Source organism: Pelmatolapia mariae, unplaced genomic scaffold (assembly GCF_036321145.2).
Source record: "Pelmatolapia mariae isolate MD_Pm_ZW unplaced genomic scaffold, Pm_UMD_F_2 NODE_ptg000245l+_length_22699_cov_1, whole genome shotgun sequence".
NCBI lineage: Eukaryota > Metazoa > Chordata > Actinopteri > Cichliformes > Cichlidae > Pelmatolapia > Pelmatolapia mariae.
The window spans coordinates 3,816-21,391 of NW_027051935.1; the positions used below are offsets into that span (position 1 = coordinate 3,816).

The following is a 17,576-nucleotide window of genomic DNA, read 5'->3' on the forward strand; positions in this document are numbered from 1 at the left end:
ATTTCTCTGACTGCTTTGTTTCGCTTAATGTGCCTTATAATCCCATGCACCTTATGGTCCGAAAAATACGTACTGCACACACTGCACTGCAGTTTAATGTTGCAAAGCACCTCTTTTTAACTTCAGTGGATATTATACATGGTTATGCTCAGGATATGTCAGCCCATTTCTACTGGAAATGCCTTTTGGTTAAACTGTCAGCAAGGAATTTGCATTTGCACTGTTAAATGTTTATGTCAAAGTCAAAGTCAAAGTCAACTTTATTTGTCAATTCTGCCATATGTACAGGACATACAGAGAATAGAAATTTCGTTACTCTCAAACCCTAGATGAAGTAGCAGCAATAAAAATAATTAAAATAATTAAAAAAAAAGTAAAATTTGAATAAATACAGTACAATTTTACATATAACAAAAAAAAAAGCTATACAATATACAATATACAATATTCAGGTAACGGTAAATGACATTGGGTGTAGACCAGGCAAGGTAGTGCAAATAGGCAAATAGTGCAAATGGAGATTTGGTAATGTACGGTAGGAGATAGTGTAACAAAGTCTTATGAGGTAATGGCAGTCCAATGCTCCACAAGGTGACTAATAACTGGTGCAGGCCAGTGAGTGAGTCAGAGAGTGTGTGTGTGTGTGACAGAGTTCAGTGAGACCGTGGAGGAGAGAGGGGAGAGGGGGCAGAATCGGGAGGGAGTTAAGCTTCCTGACAGCCTGATGGATGAAGCTGTCCTTCAGTCTGCTGGTCCTGGCCTGGAGACTCCGCAGTCTCCTCCCTGACGGCAGCAGCTTGAAGAAGCTTTGCATTGGGTGCGTGGGATCAGCCGCTATGCAAAGGGCTTTTTTAGTGAGACGGGTGCTGTAAATGTCCTGGAGGGAGGGGAGAGAGACACCAATGATCCTCTCTGCAGCTCTCACTATGCATTGGAGGGTTCTATGACAGGACGCATTGCAGGCTCCAAACCACGTAGTGATGCAGCTCGACAGGATGCTCTCGATGGTGCCTCTGTAGAAAGTGTACATGATGGGGGCTGGTGCTCCTGCTCTTCTTAGTTTGCGGAGAAAGAAGAGACGCTGCTGTGATTTCTTGGCCAGTGCTGTGGTGTTGTACGTCCATGTGAGATCCTCTGTAATGTGCACACCCAAGAACTTGGTGCTGCTCACTCTCTCCACAGACACTCCGTCAATGGTCAGAGGAGCATGTTGGGTGTGCATTCTCCTGAAGTCCACAACAATCTCCTTCGTCTTTAACTTTTCTTACTGTTAAAAACCTCGTTATGGCCATTCATGCTATACAAAGTAATTAGACATGTGTGGTATCTACAGAAATGTCAGAATCTCAGCTAAAAGGTCACAAAACCATCTCAACAACCACCAAACAGCTGAAACAGCAGGTGAACAGATTACACAAAAAAGATGTAAACACAAATCCCCCTGATCATCTGTTTTTTCAAACGTGAAGCGTAGTTTTGGACGTTCATTTACTGCTGGTTCAGTGAATTTTGGTTGGTCAGTGATGAAACCTGCAGTCTCAGAATCTGTGAGAAGTCTGCTTTCAGCACGCAACAGCATTGTTGTGTTGTGTGCTGTGGATTCACCTCTGCAAACTCACTGTTTTACCATCATGTTTCTACTTAGACAATAACAAAGGAAGCAGTTCCCAGGAGCTACTTCCTGTCTTGTTAACATAAGAGTATGTTGCCCTTCAAAACACCTCCACTTCTCCTCTTATTAGAGGACTGCCTTATTATTAATCTGCTAATTCTGTCAGTTGATGAAAGACAAATGCTTGATCTCACCTGAGAGTTTCCAGTGTACAGTGTGGACTCTTCAGTCCTTCAGACAGAAGCTTCACGCCTGAATCCTTCAGGTTACTGTTACTCAGGTCCAGCTGTCTCAGATTAGAGGTCTGAGAGCTGAGACCTGAGGACAGAGCTTCACAACTTCTCTCTGACAGGTCACAGTGACTCAGTCTGAAAAATAACAGATAAACAATTACAAAAATAAAACACTTATGTTGAAGTGTAATGAGATACTATTATATTTTGCAATATTTAATCTTGTTTTTGTCAGGAAACTGAGCACTGATGCAGAGCAACATGTGGAGAGAATCAGAGGAGAAGAAGTGAAGAGAGAACAGCATTAAAACAACACTGAATTGTTCAGTGTGCTTTTGATATCAACAAAATGTGTCAAATTCCTTTATTTTGTATTCGTTTTAGTAGAATTGATGATTATCACTTAGATAACAACCACAGCCAGGTCTAAATTGGTAACAGTTACACACAGAAATATTTCAGAAATGTGGACAATTTGTGCTCCAATGTATTCAGTATTGAACAAAGTGAGTGCTGATGATTACTTAGACTTTTCAGATGTCAGCAGTTACTTCTTTGGTTTAGTTTTTTTTTTAATATATTTTATTTGAGTTGTTCCACCTGATCTGTGTTAAGTAGAATAAACATTTAAAAACTAAAGCTATGATCACATATTTACTTACAGAGCTTTGTTTGAGGCTTTGACCACTGGCAGCAGCCTCAGAAGAGCCTTTTTAAAGGCTCATGTTCTCACACACATCGATTTCTACTTACATTTCTTTCTGGGGAAAATGGGGATCACTTTGAAAACAGGAAGTATTTTCCCCAATAAGCAGCCCTGGATTAGTAAATCCCTCCAACATGTTCTCAGGCAGAAGAAGCTGTCTTGTTATGAGGGAGAGAAGAACAAGATTGAGGCACAGAAACTTGTTCAAATAGAAATAAAGCAGCTAAAATCAGGTCTAAAAGTAAAGCAGAGAATGAGCTGAATAAAGGACACTCAAGGCTGGCTTGGAAAGGAATGAAGTCCATGGTGGGGATTAGGGATGGGTATCGAAAACCGGTTCTTGTTGAGAACCGGTTCCCACTGTTTCAATTCCTTGGAATCGTTTGCCATTTTTGCAAACGATTCCCTTATCGATTCCAGTCGCCCAGAATGACGTCACCACGTTGCGGAGCGTCATTTACCTGGCAGGAAACATGGCGGCTCAAACGCTAAAAAGTTTGTTTATACTTTAGGAGAACGGATGACAACAGGGCAACTTGCAATACTTGCAAAGTAGATATTTCACTTAAGGGAGGAAACACTACGGATCTGCAAAAGCATTTGCTCACAAAACACGCGATGACCTTAAATGAATGTCGTGTTTTTAATTCCGCTCCGGACTCGTGAATCTGAACTCAGCAGCAGTGGTAACGTTTGCGCGTCCTCTCCCGTTAATGCGGCAGGTAAATAATCAACTAACAGTGCATATTATGTTAGCGCGATCTGCTTTATTACAAAACCTGCCATTACTGTGCATTTAGGTGACCGTGATGAGAGAGAGAGTCTGGCTGGCTCAGCTGCTGGCAGTTCTCGCTGCAGTCTACCGGTAGCGTCTCCTTTCAGGCCAGGAACCGAGCTGTGACTAAGTTTGTGGTCAAAGCCTTGCACCCATTTGTCACAGCAGATGCCCCTGATTTTCGGTAAGTGAAGGTGTTTAATTGTAGGCAGGGACATTACTGGATATTCTTGTGTAATTGCTACAGAATAATTTATGTTATACTACAGAAGAATATTTATTTTATTATTTTACATTTACATTTTTTTTTCCTGGGGACCCTGTGACACCCCAATGAAGGCTGGTTCTCTTGAGAACGCACTGTTGGATTTGTAAGGCCATGTTACTCCTAAATTTCTATCTTGTTCAAAGAGAAGATAAAAACAAAGTTCTAAGCTAATCGACCTGAGTGTTCTCCTTTTTCAAAAGAATCGATAAGAGAATCGATAAAGAATCGAATCGTTAAACAGAATCGAAAATGGAATCGGAATCGTTAAAATCTTATCAATACCCATCCCTAGTGGGGATGCAGAACAAGGAGCAAAGATGAATGTGATGCTGAATCAGCAGAAGACTTGGACTCATTGGATTCCAGCTTTGATGTCATTGATTTTAAAGAAGAGCTTTGTGATTGTAGCAAAGGGCTGGTAGCTCTGAGAGTCCCACTGATGAGGTGTTTGTGTGGAAATCTCTTAGTGGGACCAAAGAGAGAAACAGCCCTGGTCCTGATGCTGTGGGAGGGAAATGATTGAAGTGTGCTGTGAGGAAGTGACTGGGAGATTTCCACACATTTTCCAGTCCTCCTTGGAACAACAGGAAGTTCCCAGCATATGGAAACAAAGGTTAAGTGTCCTATGGCACTCAGTGATGATGGTGCTGTGTCCCCACCACCTCCACCTCTTTGTAAAGGAACTAACTGTAATCTGAAGCTTCAGATGGAACTAAGACTTCCTCCACTAGGTGGCAGTGTCTGATGAGAAAGTGTTAGTGGAGCTGGCCTGGAGTCAGAAACAGGAAGATGCAGGATTTGGGCTGAAATGGGGAAAAGTGGTTCGCACTAGTGCCTTAAAGCAAGAAGGTTGTAGGTTGAAGCTTGTTGGCCTTTCTGTGGAGGTTGGATGTTCTCCCACAGTCCAATGAAATGCTGCTTAGGTTCATTGGTGCTTCTAAATTGGCTGTAGGTGTGGATGTGAGAGAGTGCTTCTCTGTCTCTCTCTCTGTTGGCCCTGTGATGGACTGCTCACCTGTGCAGGTGGACCACGCCTCTTGCCCTATGACAGCTAGGGCACAGGCTGCAGCCCTGTGAGCCTAAGCTGAATAAACAGTTAGCAAAAATGATCCATAGATGGCCTGAAATCCCCCAGTTAGCAGTTTGGTAGATAGCTATGACATGCTAATCCCATCCAGCAGCTGTATTCTACCTGTAAGCTGATCCCTGCTGAGCCAAAGCACTTTTTCACATACAAATTACAACCTTTAATAGAAACCTATTGGTCAGCATCTTATTAGCCTGCTGTTAGTTTCATTCCACAGAAAACTGAGAGAAACTAACAGAGTTGATGAAGAATAAAGAGAAATGTGCTGATTTAAAGCCTTTGAAGTGCTTCAGATGATCTCTGTCCACTTCTGTCCACTCATTCATTCATGTAAGCTTCTAATGCAGCTTTGATCTTCACAGTCTGCTTCATGAAACTCATTCTAACCCTGAATGTCAGAGTCTTCCTCCTTCTCTTTCCATCATTCATGCTGCAGTGGAGGAGATTTGGATGTTGGACTGTGTTTTGGATGATGTGTGTATGTTTGTGTTGGACTGCTGTCTGTAAAGCAAACGCACATTTTGCTTTGGATTTCAGTGTCAGACAGACTTTAAGGTGGAATGAAGAGTTGGAGAGTTTCACAGTGAATTATGCAGTGGAGGATTTTTCTTCTTCTTTGAAGGTTTGAAATGTGAACATTGTTCTGCTGCAGTCAATGGACTAAACCAGAGAAGAAAACAGACTTTACCACGAAGATCCTCAGTGTGGATCAGTATAATATCAGCCTGATGTCTGCAGTTTAGTGTCAGCACAACTTTCACATCATATTCATCTCAGCACAACTAAAACATGCTGACTGACCTCAGAGTTTCAAGTCCACATCCTGGACTCTCCAGGAAACCACACAGATGCTTCACTCCTGAATCCTGCAGGTTGTTGTTGTTACTCAGGTCCAGCTCTCTCAGATGGGAGGGGTTGGACTTCAGTGCTGCTGCCAGATAATCACAGCTGATCTCTGACAAATCACAGTCCTTCAATCTGTATAAAGAATGAAAGATGTAAGTTTATTAGACAAAGAGCTTGAAATCATTCAGTGTTTCATCATCTGTTCAGAGCTGAAGAAGGTTCAGAATGTAGAAGTTTAGAAAATGGAAACTCCAAACAGCTGAAGCCAACAGGAAGCAGCTTCAAACAAACACAGCAAGAGAAAAAACTCTGAATGTTTCACATTAAAGTCGTACATTTATCATAAAAGATAAAGTAAAAGACTTGAAAAAGTCGTGTTTTTCCTTCCAGGAACCACAAGGCTTCACTTTTAAAGGTGAAGTGTGAAAGAAATGTACATATTTGAAGTCCAACACCTTTTTCCAGTCACATGATTAAAGCAGACAAACTACAAGCTCATTTTCATTGCAACAAGTCATCTTCTGACCTGGACTAACAACACTGGTCTCTATGTGCAGCTGGCTGTGAGACCAGTGCTCAGGGAGCGTCTACAAAGTGCAGCAATGACAGAACATCACAGCTACAGGACTTCCAAATGAATGAAAGCAGCAGAAGTGGCTTTACAAATGAAAGAGGAAGAGAAGCCACCCTGACCATCACTGCAGCTGAAAACATCACACTTCCATTAAAGTTGGTGAGAAAATGTTGAGCAGGATGAGCTGCTGGCTAATCTGGAGGCTGTAGCAGCAGCTCACAGTCACAGTGGATTTCCACTCATGAAAAAGCTCTGGCTGCTTCATTTCTCATCTCATATCAGAGACTTTAAAGCTTCAGTGAAGCTGGACTGTGATGCTTCCTTTCCATATTCAGCCCAATGTGCAATGTATTGTTTTTTGCAGGTCATGTAATGAAGGAATGAGCAGCTCATTTCAATATAAAAGGTTGGAACTGTAAAGAAAAAAAAAAAGCAGCTCATGAACTGAAACAGAACTGATTTCATTTTTTTAGCTGGATCATTTTAGTTGTTCCTTTTTCAATACATACATAATTATATTTACATTTTATATTATATTACATATACATTATATTATATATATTACATATATTTACATTATATTTACAGTAAGTCTTATCATTCCTCTTTTCCCTGCCAGGCACCACCACAGTTCACTTCAATAAAACTTTACTTTAGATTTGTTTTCATGTTTTGACCCAGAGCCGTTTGCCCCGTTGGTTAAGTCCAGTGTTTCATGACAATCCTGTTATTGAGGACCAGTAGGTGGGCTCACCTCTGAACACTTAGTCTGAGGACTCAGTGAAGAGTTTTAGGACAGAGTCAAAGTTTTGGCACTGCGATAACAACTTTGATGTTCCAGTTACACTCGTTCTGATAACATCCTGAAAATAAACTCTCCTGTTAGCAGCTATCACAGCCACAACAAGCCAGTGATACCATTTTATTTCAGTGTTAGACTTCAGTAGAGATCATTCAAATAGCTGGAGCTGTTGTAGCACCGACCAATGTAGCTAGTATTCAAACAAGATCAAATTAGAAATCCCCAGCCCCGCCCACAGTACTGCAGACGGGGCCGGGGATTTCTAATTTAGTGACTTGCCATGGAAAAACAGTTCAGACATCACAAAATGTTAGTTATTTAAATTAATACCAGTCTCTGCACTTAGTAGAATGACACCTTTCAGCATGAAATGACACTGATCTTGGAGAGATCAGTGTCGGAGTGCTAAAACAAAACAGCTCGAAATTCTCATAAGCTGTTGGAAAGAAATCGCCATCTTGATGCGGCTACCCCTCTGACGCCAGCTGCGGGCTCAAGGCTGGAGCCGAACAAAACAATCCCTGATAACGACTGTGTTGAGTCTGTTCCTTCCCATGCAAGGCCACCTGGGTTGGCTGGAAGACTGTTACTTAGCCTGGCAGGGTGAAGGACACTGTCTCAGCTGAACTCTGGACACACACACACACACACGGTATTCTTTGTTCACATGTATACCTATATAAGAGGTCATATGTTAATGAACCTATGCATATTCATGTAACCACAATAAAAGAGCAGTGTTATGGGGGAGCGGACAAGAGCAACTGGGGTCAAGCGAAGGAACGGCGCCTGTCCAGTTCTCTCCCGTGCACGTGAAACATGAAGAACTTGCCTACTCGTGTCTTGCTTGCTGTGTAATTACATTGCCTTCAACATTCCAGCGAATAGGGTTAAGCTATAAACCTATCAATATGGTATCACTGTGAGGTTGGATACTATTGGATACTATTGATCTAACATCCTGTGAAAACATCAAATTTCAATTTAAGAGCATTTTGAAATTGTTAAATGAGTAAGTCATTTTGGAAAGCAAAATCACCCTGACTTGATATTGATATGGTATCACTGTGGGGTTGTATACTCTTGATCTACAGGGTGGGCCATTTATATGGATACACCATAATAAAATGGGAATGGTTGGTGATATTAAAGTCCTGTTTGTGGCACATTAGTATATGTGAGGGAGCAAACTCCTCCAGATGGGTGATGACTTTAGAAGTCGGCCATCTTGGATACAACTTCTGTTTTTCCAATAAGAAGAGGGCCGTGTGACACATCAAACTTATTGGTAATGTTGCAGAAGACACATGGTTCTTTTTATTACAGTTCCCAAACATTTTTAGAAGATAAACGAGGAATTGTTTGCATTGTGCGTGTTGCTAAGTTTATTTTTTCTTCTTCTTCTTGTGACCTTTGTCATTTTGTGTGATTGCTCTTGCTGAGCCTACATACTAGGAGAGAGGGTGAGACTAGTTTTCTCTAGAGCAGGGGTCTCAAACTCAAATGAGCCGAGGGCCACTTCTGGCACCGTCATCTCATTGGAGGCCACTTTAGTGTCCAAGTAGTACAAACATGAAAACCCCCACTAATATTTCCTAAAATGTAGTGTTTTGTTTGTTTTATTAAAAATATTGTGTAACACGACAAAACTGCAAACAAGAACGTATTTTTTTCTCACTCTTACTATCTGAAGCCATTCATTGAACTACCAAATAAACAGCTCTTTCTGGCCAGACTCGTGGCAGCACTTTTGCTACAATTATGTTTGTATTTAACAAAATAAAAATGCAGGCATTAGTGTACACATTAGTTTTTGACTGCAAGTTAAAAACTGTTTTCTTTCCAAATAAATCTCTCACTGAACTAACACAGCCCTCAACATGTTTGCACTCTCTTGTTACCTCGGCCAGGTCTGCGGCTCCAAAGAGTAGTAAGGAGACCTCTGGATAATACTTTGGGTTCCGTGTCGGGCTCGTAGCCTCGAACTAGCTTTACTGTCTGGGTCAACTTTGCTAGCGAGCGATAGAGAGAGGCATTGAAAGGCGGCTCCAGCGTTGCTGCCTGTGAGATGATTAGCGGTCTACTAGTGTTCTTGTGTTATTTGAGTAGAGATTGAAAATGTGACGTCATTCAGGGGTAAACAGAACTGTTTTTGGGGCAAATAAAATGCACGTAGGGATTAAAACTGCAGAATTAATGATTGCTGGTGCTGGAAATGCTAGCGCTTGATGGAGTGTCTTGATGTTGTTGCCACGGGTAACCACAAAGCAATGCACGGAAGTCACGTGGTCTGTCAATCTTTATAGGTTTTTTGTTTGTTTAAATCACCTCATTGCCGAGTGAGTTGTTTCACTAACAGTTTTCAGTTGTGGAAATAAACCTTTTGTTTTTCTTTTTTATCTGACCTTCCTGTCTCTGGGCTCATTCATGTTACCTCCCCTGTCGCCTAGCAGAGCCGGGGCGTACCATGTTTCTCAGGTTAGGGTTAATCCATTCATTCTACAACTGCACGTGAATTATACTTCATACACAGACCCACAGTCTCTGATTGCTCTGAAATCTCACTGACAGCCAACAGGTAAAAAGAAAAGTCCAGACTGACAGTCTCTGTGGGGTTAGGCCGTGAACTGCTCACGCTGCGTTCAAGTGCATCACAAACTATTGGAATTGGATCCAACTTTGTGAAGCAGATTTCTCCTCAGCTGCTGTTTTGAACATTTCTCATTTCCTCATGAACTGTATTAAACTCTGTAAATGAACTGAGAACTATTTCTACATTTGAAACTATGAATTCATTTTCCCATTCACTTCTGTACGTTAGTGTATATGTCATGGCCTGGGTCTAGGGACCCAGGGCTCATGTATTTTAGTTTATGTTTATATTTTCCGTGTGGTGTTTTGGGTTCCTCCGTGTGAGCTTCCGGATGTTTTGGTTCGCTGAGGAGACTGCGAACCCGGAAGTGTTTCTGCACTAGAGACAGCCACACCTGCCGCTCGTCCTCCTCTGCCAGCTGCAGCAGATTACGCTCGTCTAATAGACTCTCTCTACCCGATCGTGGTAGTCTGCTTTCCAGCCCGACTGGCTGATGGAACCACAGCCTGACACGCCGGCCCCGGCATCGTCAAAGAAGCGATGCTCGCGCCGCCGGCGCTCTTCACCGCAGCGGGATTCCCGGACTTCACAACAGCTGGCTGTGGTGAGTCATAAGGACAATTTTTCATTTTCCATCTGTTTGTTTACTTACGGACTGTGAGACCGCCAAGCCTGTAACTCAGGCAGCCGCCCAGTCTATAGCTAAGTGGTCTTCAGTTCAATCATCTACCTCACCTACCTACAGCAGCCTCCACTCCACTACCCACCCCAGCAGCTCTGAATGCTGCTGGGAGTAAAATGAATTCCATTAGTGTGTTAAAGTCTTTCCCTGTGACGGTGGAAATGGAAGAAAGAAAGAAAAGGGTAGAAAATATTGAGGAGATAGAGTGTTGCTAAAGATTGTATCTCGCTGCCTTTACCCAAACTGACTGCCTGCACTGCACAGCCCCAGCCGCAGCATCCCGGGCCGGCCGTGAGCCCTGTGCAGCTGCAATTAGTACCGCCTCTGCCTGAAGCCTCCACACCACCCACAGCCTCACTGTCTGCTGCTGCCACCCTACTGACTGCTTCTCACTCTGCTTAACCAATTGCTGTTGCTGTGCAACCATTCACTCCACCATCAGGCACCTGCAGCTCGGTTAGCCACTCAGGCACCTGCAGCTCGGTTAGCCGCTCAGGCACCTGCTCAACTTCCTCAACAAATATCACTACAGTCAGTAGCTCTGTCTCTAGCACCGTCACCTGATCTATCGCTAACATGGCCAGCTGCCCAGCCTTTAGCCGTGGCTCAGCCAGCTGCCCTGCTAGTTACTCAGCCTACAGCCCAGCCCCCTCGATCCTCTGCTGGATGTTCAGAGGAGCTCAGTCTGCTAAGTGAGGACTTTTTACCTGGGCTGGAACAGACTGACTGCCCCGCACAGCCCCAACTGCAGCATCACGAGCCGGCTGTGAGCCCTGTGCTGTCTCAACCCAGGCTTCACCTTTGCCAGAGGTCTCGATACCTGCTGGTCACGCATCCGTCTCTGCTGAAGGGTCGAGGAGCCGCTTCAGCAATCATATGTTCACCATCCACATCAACTACACTGCCCTCATCTCCACCCGGCTACTGCTGTATCACCATCATCATCACATCGTCAGTAGCTGAAATGTTGTCGGAGGGGCCCGCATCGCCAGTGGATGAGCTCAGCGAGCCGGAGGAGCCTGCAGCACCAGCCGTCGCAGCCCCGTGACAGTATAAATAAATGTTAGACTGGGCTCCATGGAAACACTGGGACTGGTCAGCTTCTGATACCATCAACAGCTTTGACATTCATGTCTTTCTTTTTCTCTCTGTTTCCCACCAAGCTCAAAGTACTCTGCAGCCTGTTTTTTCTGCTATCATCAGATCTTCATCATCCTCATTCACATCCCTCACACACTCCTACAGCCTCATCAGCACTGACTTCATCTTCACTGACTGATGGAGCACAACATGAACCTGTGGAGGCTGAAACACTGTCCTGTCAAACATTCCCCGTCACCACTCCACTTCTGTCAGCCTTTAAATGAAACCTGCTCAAGTCTGTCACTTCTGTTTGGAGCCAAAAGGAAAAACTGTTGTTCAGTCGTTTGAAAGACACAACATTTCTGAAAGCACTCAAACTTCTTTACATTTGTCTTCAGACACATCCTGAACATTTAGGAACTAAAGAACGTTTCAAACATCAATCAAAGACCTGAAATATAGAAAAACAAACAACAGCCGCAGTCAGTGAACTCACCTCAGGGTCTCCAGTCGACAGTTTGGACTCTCCAGTCCAGCACACAGAAGCTTCACTGATGAATCCTTCAGCTTGTTCTCACTCATGTCCAGCTGTGTCAGATGGGAGGGGTTGGACTTCAGAGCTGAGGCCACAACTTCACAGTGAGACTCTGAGAGTCCACACTGAGTCAGTCTGTGATGATAGAAAATATAAAATGTGTTATTATAAAAGCAGAAAATCTTCATTATAAACACAGACTGAATGTATATGAAGACAAAACAGAGTGGGTCATAATCTGATGAACATCTGCTCTTCACATCTGTGCTTCAGCTCCTCTTACTGTGTTTGACACAAACGATCGAGTCTCTCTCTCAGACCTGCAGACTTTTAATGAGAATCCTTTGCTTGGCTTTAATCTGCAGATGAAGGAGGGAAGATGGTGTCACATTTAGGCTTCCATAATGTCCACAGTCTGTCACTGAGATCTGATCCAGAGTCAGAGTGAAGACACACATTTGGACTGTTTGGACTGATATCAGATCTGATTTCAGGGAACTAAACACAGAAATGATTGGCTCATTTTAGCTTTCTGAGCCATTATCTGCTGGTGTGTCGCTAGTTGGCAGAACATGATTTGTATTCCTGTTCAGGGGCTTCAGTGTTTATGAGTCCAGATCCAGGTGACAGCAAGTCAAAATGATGTTACCTGTCTGTGTCCAGCAGCAGCCTGTAATTCACTTTGAATATTGTTATAACCTGACATGGATCAGTTTGTCTTTGATTGGTTTGTAAATGTCACTGTTTCCATTGGACCTGAGTGACGGTACAAAGACAGAGAGGGAGAGAAAGGGAGAGAGAGGATGGAGACAGCAAAGAGAGAGCAAACACAAACAGGTGAGAGTGGACAGGTGACCAAGGTCAGCAACCAATCAGAGAGCTTCTGTTTGACCCACAGTCACTGATGATGACTGCACATAACCAAGCAGGTGTTACTCTGATATCAAATATGGATCCTGCTCTTATAATAATGATCATCAGGTGATATTATTGTGTTATTTTGTAGCTGAATACGATGTTTGTGTGATTATCAGTGAAAGAAGCAGTGAGGAGGATGGAGAGAGAGAGAGGACAGAGGGTGAAGTTAGAAACACTAAAAGGATTTTCATGGATTTCATGGATGATTTGAGTGAATTTCCAGCAGGACACTTAAACATGTCAGTGGACGTCCCTAAAGAACAATATTCACTGATATGAAACGTGTCATTGAACAGGATCAATATCAGTGGAAACATGGTGGAAACAGCTGAGACTACATGGATGTGACACACTTCAAATCTGTTCTCCACTCTTGGATTTGGGATCATGGAGCTGCTGCTGAGTCTGTACAATAAAGGATGGTGTGGAAGGTTGCAGCGTACGGACACAAACACTTTGTGGTTACAACATGAACCTCACACCGTCTATAAAGCACTGATGACATCTTGACTTTGGCGAGCAGTGCCAGGAAGTTAGCTTGGGGATGTAAACAGCAGCAGAAACACAGCAGTGAATTCCATCAGCAGAAAACAGGGACGACATTTCAGCCAGGCAACAACTAAACACTGAACAATCAGCTCTGTGATTAATGAGGACATGAAGTCAGACATTGGAAGCAGCAGCAGGAATGAGAGTGAGTCCATGTGCTGCTGTGACCTCAGCTCACAGATTTGACACATGTTCAGTCCAGATGTCAGCAGTGTCTCACTCAGTTTGTCCCACTGTGGGCAGTAAGAGAGCACAGCTGGTTCACCTCTGAGCCGCCACTCTGACCCACAGCTCTGTCACTCATCAGTACATCACACTTTAATCACACTAAACCAGAGTCTTCCTCAGCACCTTCATCCTCACTCACCATGTTTATGCCACTAAACTCTGTGTCTGCAGTTCTGTCTGTAGTCAGAGGAGAAACTCAGACGGTGACTGCTCTGGATATTTGTCTCTGTTTGTAACATCAGGGTTCACTTCACTACAAAGAAGCTCTTCATAGACTCTTGTTTCTGTCTCTCTAACAGCAAAGTCTGAATGACCAACAACAGCAGCAGCAGGTTTAAAATACTGCCCCCTAATGACACAACACAGGTACTACATGTAGGTGTGAGTCTACAACACACAGCGTACGACTACCCAATGCAGGATCATGCTAAGTGCACACACACATTTCCTGATCGACAGAAAAATATCATTTAATTTCAGAAACTCAAACTAATGACAGTCATTTAGTTCTGTGTATATCTGAAGAAGTAAACTACTAACCTACACTGATTAATGATGTTAATGATCACATCTGGACTCACCGAGCCTTTCTGCAGTTCCTCACAGCTGAATCAGTCTCTTTCGCCCCACTCTGATGTGTTGTACTCCTGCAGTCCAACTCATCCCAGAACCTCCTCTGACATCTGCAGCATGAAGGCCAGAGCTGAGCACTGGATCACAGAAAGTCTCTCTGATTTGTTCTCTGACTTCAGGAACTCTTGGATCTCCTGATGTACTGAGAGGTGGTTCATCTCCATCAAGACAGTGGAAGATGTTGATGCTTCTGTCAGGAGAGATTTCATCACTGTTCATCTCCTTCAGGTTGTTGATGACTCTCTGGATGGTTCCTGGACTGATCTCTGTCTGACCCAGCAGACCTACTAAGAGTCTCTGGTTGGACTCCAGACAGAGGCCATGAAGGAAGCGAACAAACAGGTCCAGGTGGCCATTTTTACTCTGGAGGGATTTAGACATGGCTCTGCTCAGGAAAAACATCCTGAAAAGAGTTGCCTGCATCATCATCATCCTCCTCCTCATTCCTTTCTATCCTCAGGAAGTCCACCACCACCTCAGTCTTCCTGTTGGTGAAACAGTGGAACATGTGTACAGCAGCCAGAAACTCCTGAATGCTCAGATGAACAAAGCAGTAGACTGGTTTCTGGAAGATCACACACTCTCTTTTGAAGATCTCTGTACAAACTCCTGAGTACACCGAGGCCCTCTGTCACATCCAGACCACACCTGCTTCAGGTCTTCTTGGTAGAACATGATGTTTCCTTTCTCCAGATGTTCAAAACGCCAGCCTCCCCAGCTTCAGAAGAACTTCCCTGTCAGCCTCCGTCAGCTCCTGTGGACTCGTCTCATGTCCCTCATGGTACTTGTTCTTCTCCTCTTTGTCTGAACCAGCAGGAAGTGTGAGTACATGTCAGTCAGGGTCTTGGGCAGCTCTCCTCTCTGCTCTGTAGTCAACATGTGCTCCAGAACTGTAGCAGTGATCCAGCAGAAGACTGGGATACTACACATGATGTGGAGGCTCCTGGATGTCTTCATGTGGGAGATGATTCTGCTGGACAGCTCTTCATCACTGAATCTCCTCCTGAAGTACACCTCCTTCTGGGCGTCAGTGGCCTCGTACTTCTGTTAGCCTGTCAACACGATGTAGGAGGGATCTGAGTGGCTGCTGCAGGCGGGAAGTTATCCAGACAGAGCCGAGGGAAGCAGATTCCCCTGGATGTGGTTTGTCAGCTGCTGGCTGACTGCTACAGTTCTGACTGTTGACATCAGACAGCAGCTTCCTGTTGGTGAAATCCACTGAACGTCCTGCTTTCATCCAGGCCGTCAAAGATGAACAAAAGCTGAGAGACAGCCAGCTTCTCTGCTGTGACCTTCTGTAATGTTGGATGGAAAACATGGAGCAGCTCCAGAAGACTGTACTGCTCATCTCTGATCAGGTTCAGCTCCCTGAATGAAAGCAGAACCACCACACTGACATGTTGGTTCTCCAAGCCCTCTGCCCAGTCCAGAGTGAACTTCTGCACTGAGAAGGTTTTTCCAACACCAGCCACGCCGTTGGTCAGAACCACTCTGATGGGTCTCTGTTGGTCAGGTAAGGCTTTAAAGATGTCCTGGCACCTGATTGGAGACTCATGGAGGGCGTCCATCTTGGAAGCTGTCTCCAGCTGCCTCACCTCATGTTGGGTATGAACCTCTTCACTCTGTCCCTCTGTGATGTAGAGCTCAGTGTAGATCCTGTTGAGGAGGATTCTACTTCCTGTTTCATCACTTCCTTCAGTCACACGTTCACATCTCCTCCTCAGACTGATCTTATGTTCATCTAAAACCTCCTGCAGACCAACATCTGCTGAAAGAAAGAGAAAGAAAACTCTTCAATGGCTGAGCAACAACAAGAAGTCCAGTTTTCAGAAATGAGTCCATCAGCAGACAGATGTTCAGTCTTACTTTGTACACAGCTGCTCTGACTGGCTGTCTGCAGTCCAGCTCTGGTTCTGGATCTTTCTCCACACTGGGGACAGGACGAGTCTCCTGATGAAGCAGACTGGTCCCAGTATGAGCAGATGCACTGTCTGCAGAACCAGTGTCCACAGCTGGTAGAGACTGGATCCTTCAGGACATCCTGACACAAAGCACAGCAGGACAGCTCCTCCTCCTCACAAACACCACTCCTCTTCCTCTTCCTGTGAACACATTTCTTCATCACTAAAACTTTTGCTAAAAACTATTCAAATGTAAAAGATGGTGCAGAAGTTCTTATAAGATAAGATGTGATGGTCACAGAGTAAAGTGGAGATACTTTTCTGTTTGAAGGCAGCGTTCAGTCTGGAAACAAAGTGATGCTTCATTGATTTCATCAACACTAATGAGCTGCTTTTCCTGTCTGCCTGTCTTATTAAACACTCAGTGATCTGCCTGCAGTTTGCTATTAATACACACTTCCTGCAAATACTTCACAATAAAAGCCTTCCATCAGAGGGCGCTGCTTATATTCTTCATGTTTTCAGTCAGTGTGCAGATTAGCTTGGTTTAGTTCATTTTCAAGAAGTAACTGATTAGTTACTGTGGAATTACAGGGATTATTTTACATAACCATCATCTTATCATTGCATTAATTATCATTTCATCAAAGTGTTTATTGAAGCTGCTGACATCATGTTATAATTTGTATTATAGGGGTTATCATAGTCAAATATTAACATGTTTATTACAGGTGCAGTTATAACTACTTTAAAATGATTGAGTTAAATATATATGTATCATAACTCATATGCTGAGTATATTGGTACAGTAAAATAGTAGCTGAGCAAAGGCCTGAATGTATTCAGCTTCTTGTGGTATTTGAGTTTGCTTAGTTACAGGTGACGGAAGGATGTTCAGTCCATGGTGACCTCAAAGGCCTTAGATCATCACCATATTCTTAAGAGTATGCCACAAGGAGGAACTTCTGTGTTTGCATTTAATTCTTAAAATACATGAATGTTCTGTACATGCAAATTATGTGCTTGTAAACGCAAGAAGGGGCGTTACAATACCCTGATGTTATAAAAGCAATCTAGAGTGTATTTTGGGCAGAGATGTACAACTGTTTTGTAGTTTACACCTCTCCACGCTGCGTGCATTAAAATCAATTGTTTGACCGACCTTTTCTGGACTATCATTGTTTTACTCTCATCCTCAATTTCGAACCCATAACATTACAGAAACATATCCAAGGTGAGCAGTTTCCCCTCCAGCATCAACTCTAAGCAGCTAAAACAAAAGTGTAGCTGTCAGTCAGACTGTACTCTGTGCCACATTACAGATGTGGTTTCTGACAGCTGCTCCAGCTGCAGGATCAAACACAAGTCCAAACATCTTTGTCTTTGCTGATTCTTTGTTATTTAACACAACATGTAGTTCTTGTCCCAGTATTAGTTATGCAGCGTTTAACATTAGCATTGTTAGCATGTCTGCAACAGAAACATGGTCAGAAACTGTTGAGAGGGGCCGACACAGGAGAAGTTACGACAATCAACCCACCGCTGACTCTG

The 17,576-nt window shown here is 43.7% G+C and overlaps 1 protein-coding gene across 2 annotated transcripts; it reads right to left on the minus strand.

Moving 5' to 3' along the window:
• Nucleotides 1-1,632: 1,632 nt before the first annotated feature.
• LOC134622849 (ribonuclease inhibitor-like) lies at nucleotides 1,633-16,207 on the minus strand. 2 transcript variants are annotated; one of them, XM_063468181.1, is made up of 4 exons: nucleotides 15,991-16,207; nucleotides 15,720-15,889; nucleotides 5,483-5,659; nucleotides 1,633-1,980 (listed from the first exon to the last, which is right to left on the minus strand). In XM_063468181.1, the coding sequence occupies exons 2-4, from the start codon at nucleotides 15,809-15,811 to the stop codon at nucleotides 1,803-1,805; spliced, it is 447 nt and encodes a 148-aa protein (XP_063324251.1). In that variant the 5' UTR covers nucleotides 15,812-15,889; nucleotides 15,991-16,207; the 3' UTR covers nucleotides 1,633-1,802. The 2 variants fall into 2 exon arrangements, with proteins under 2 accessions (XP_063324251.1, XP_063324250.1); XM_063468180.1 differs by having other exon boundaries at nucleotides 15,720-15,892.
• Between the last annotated feature and the right edge of the window lie 1,369 nt (nucleotides 16,208-17,576).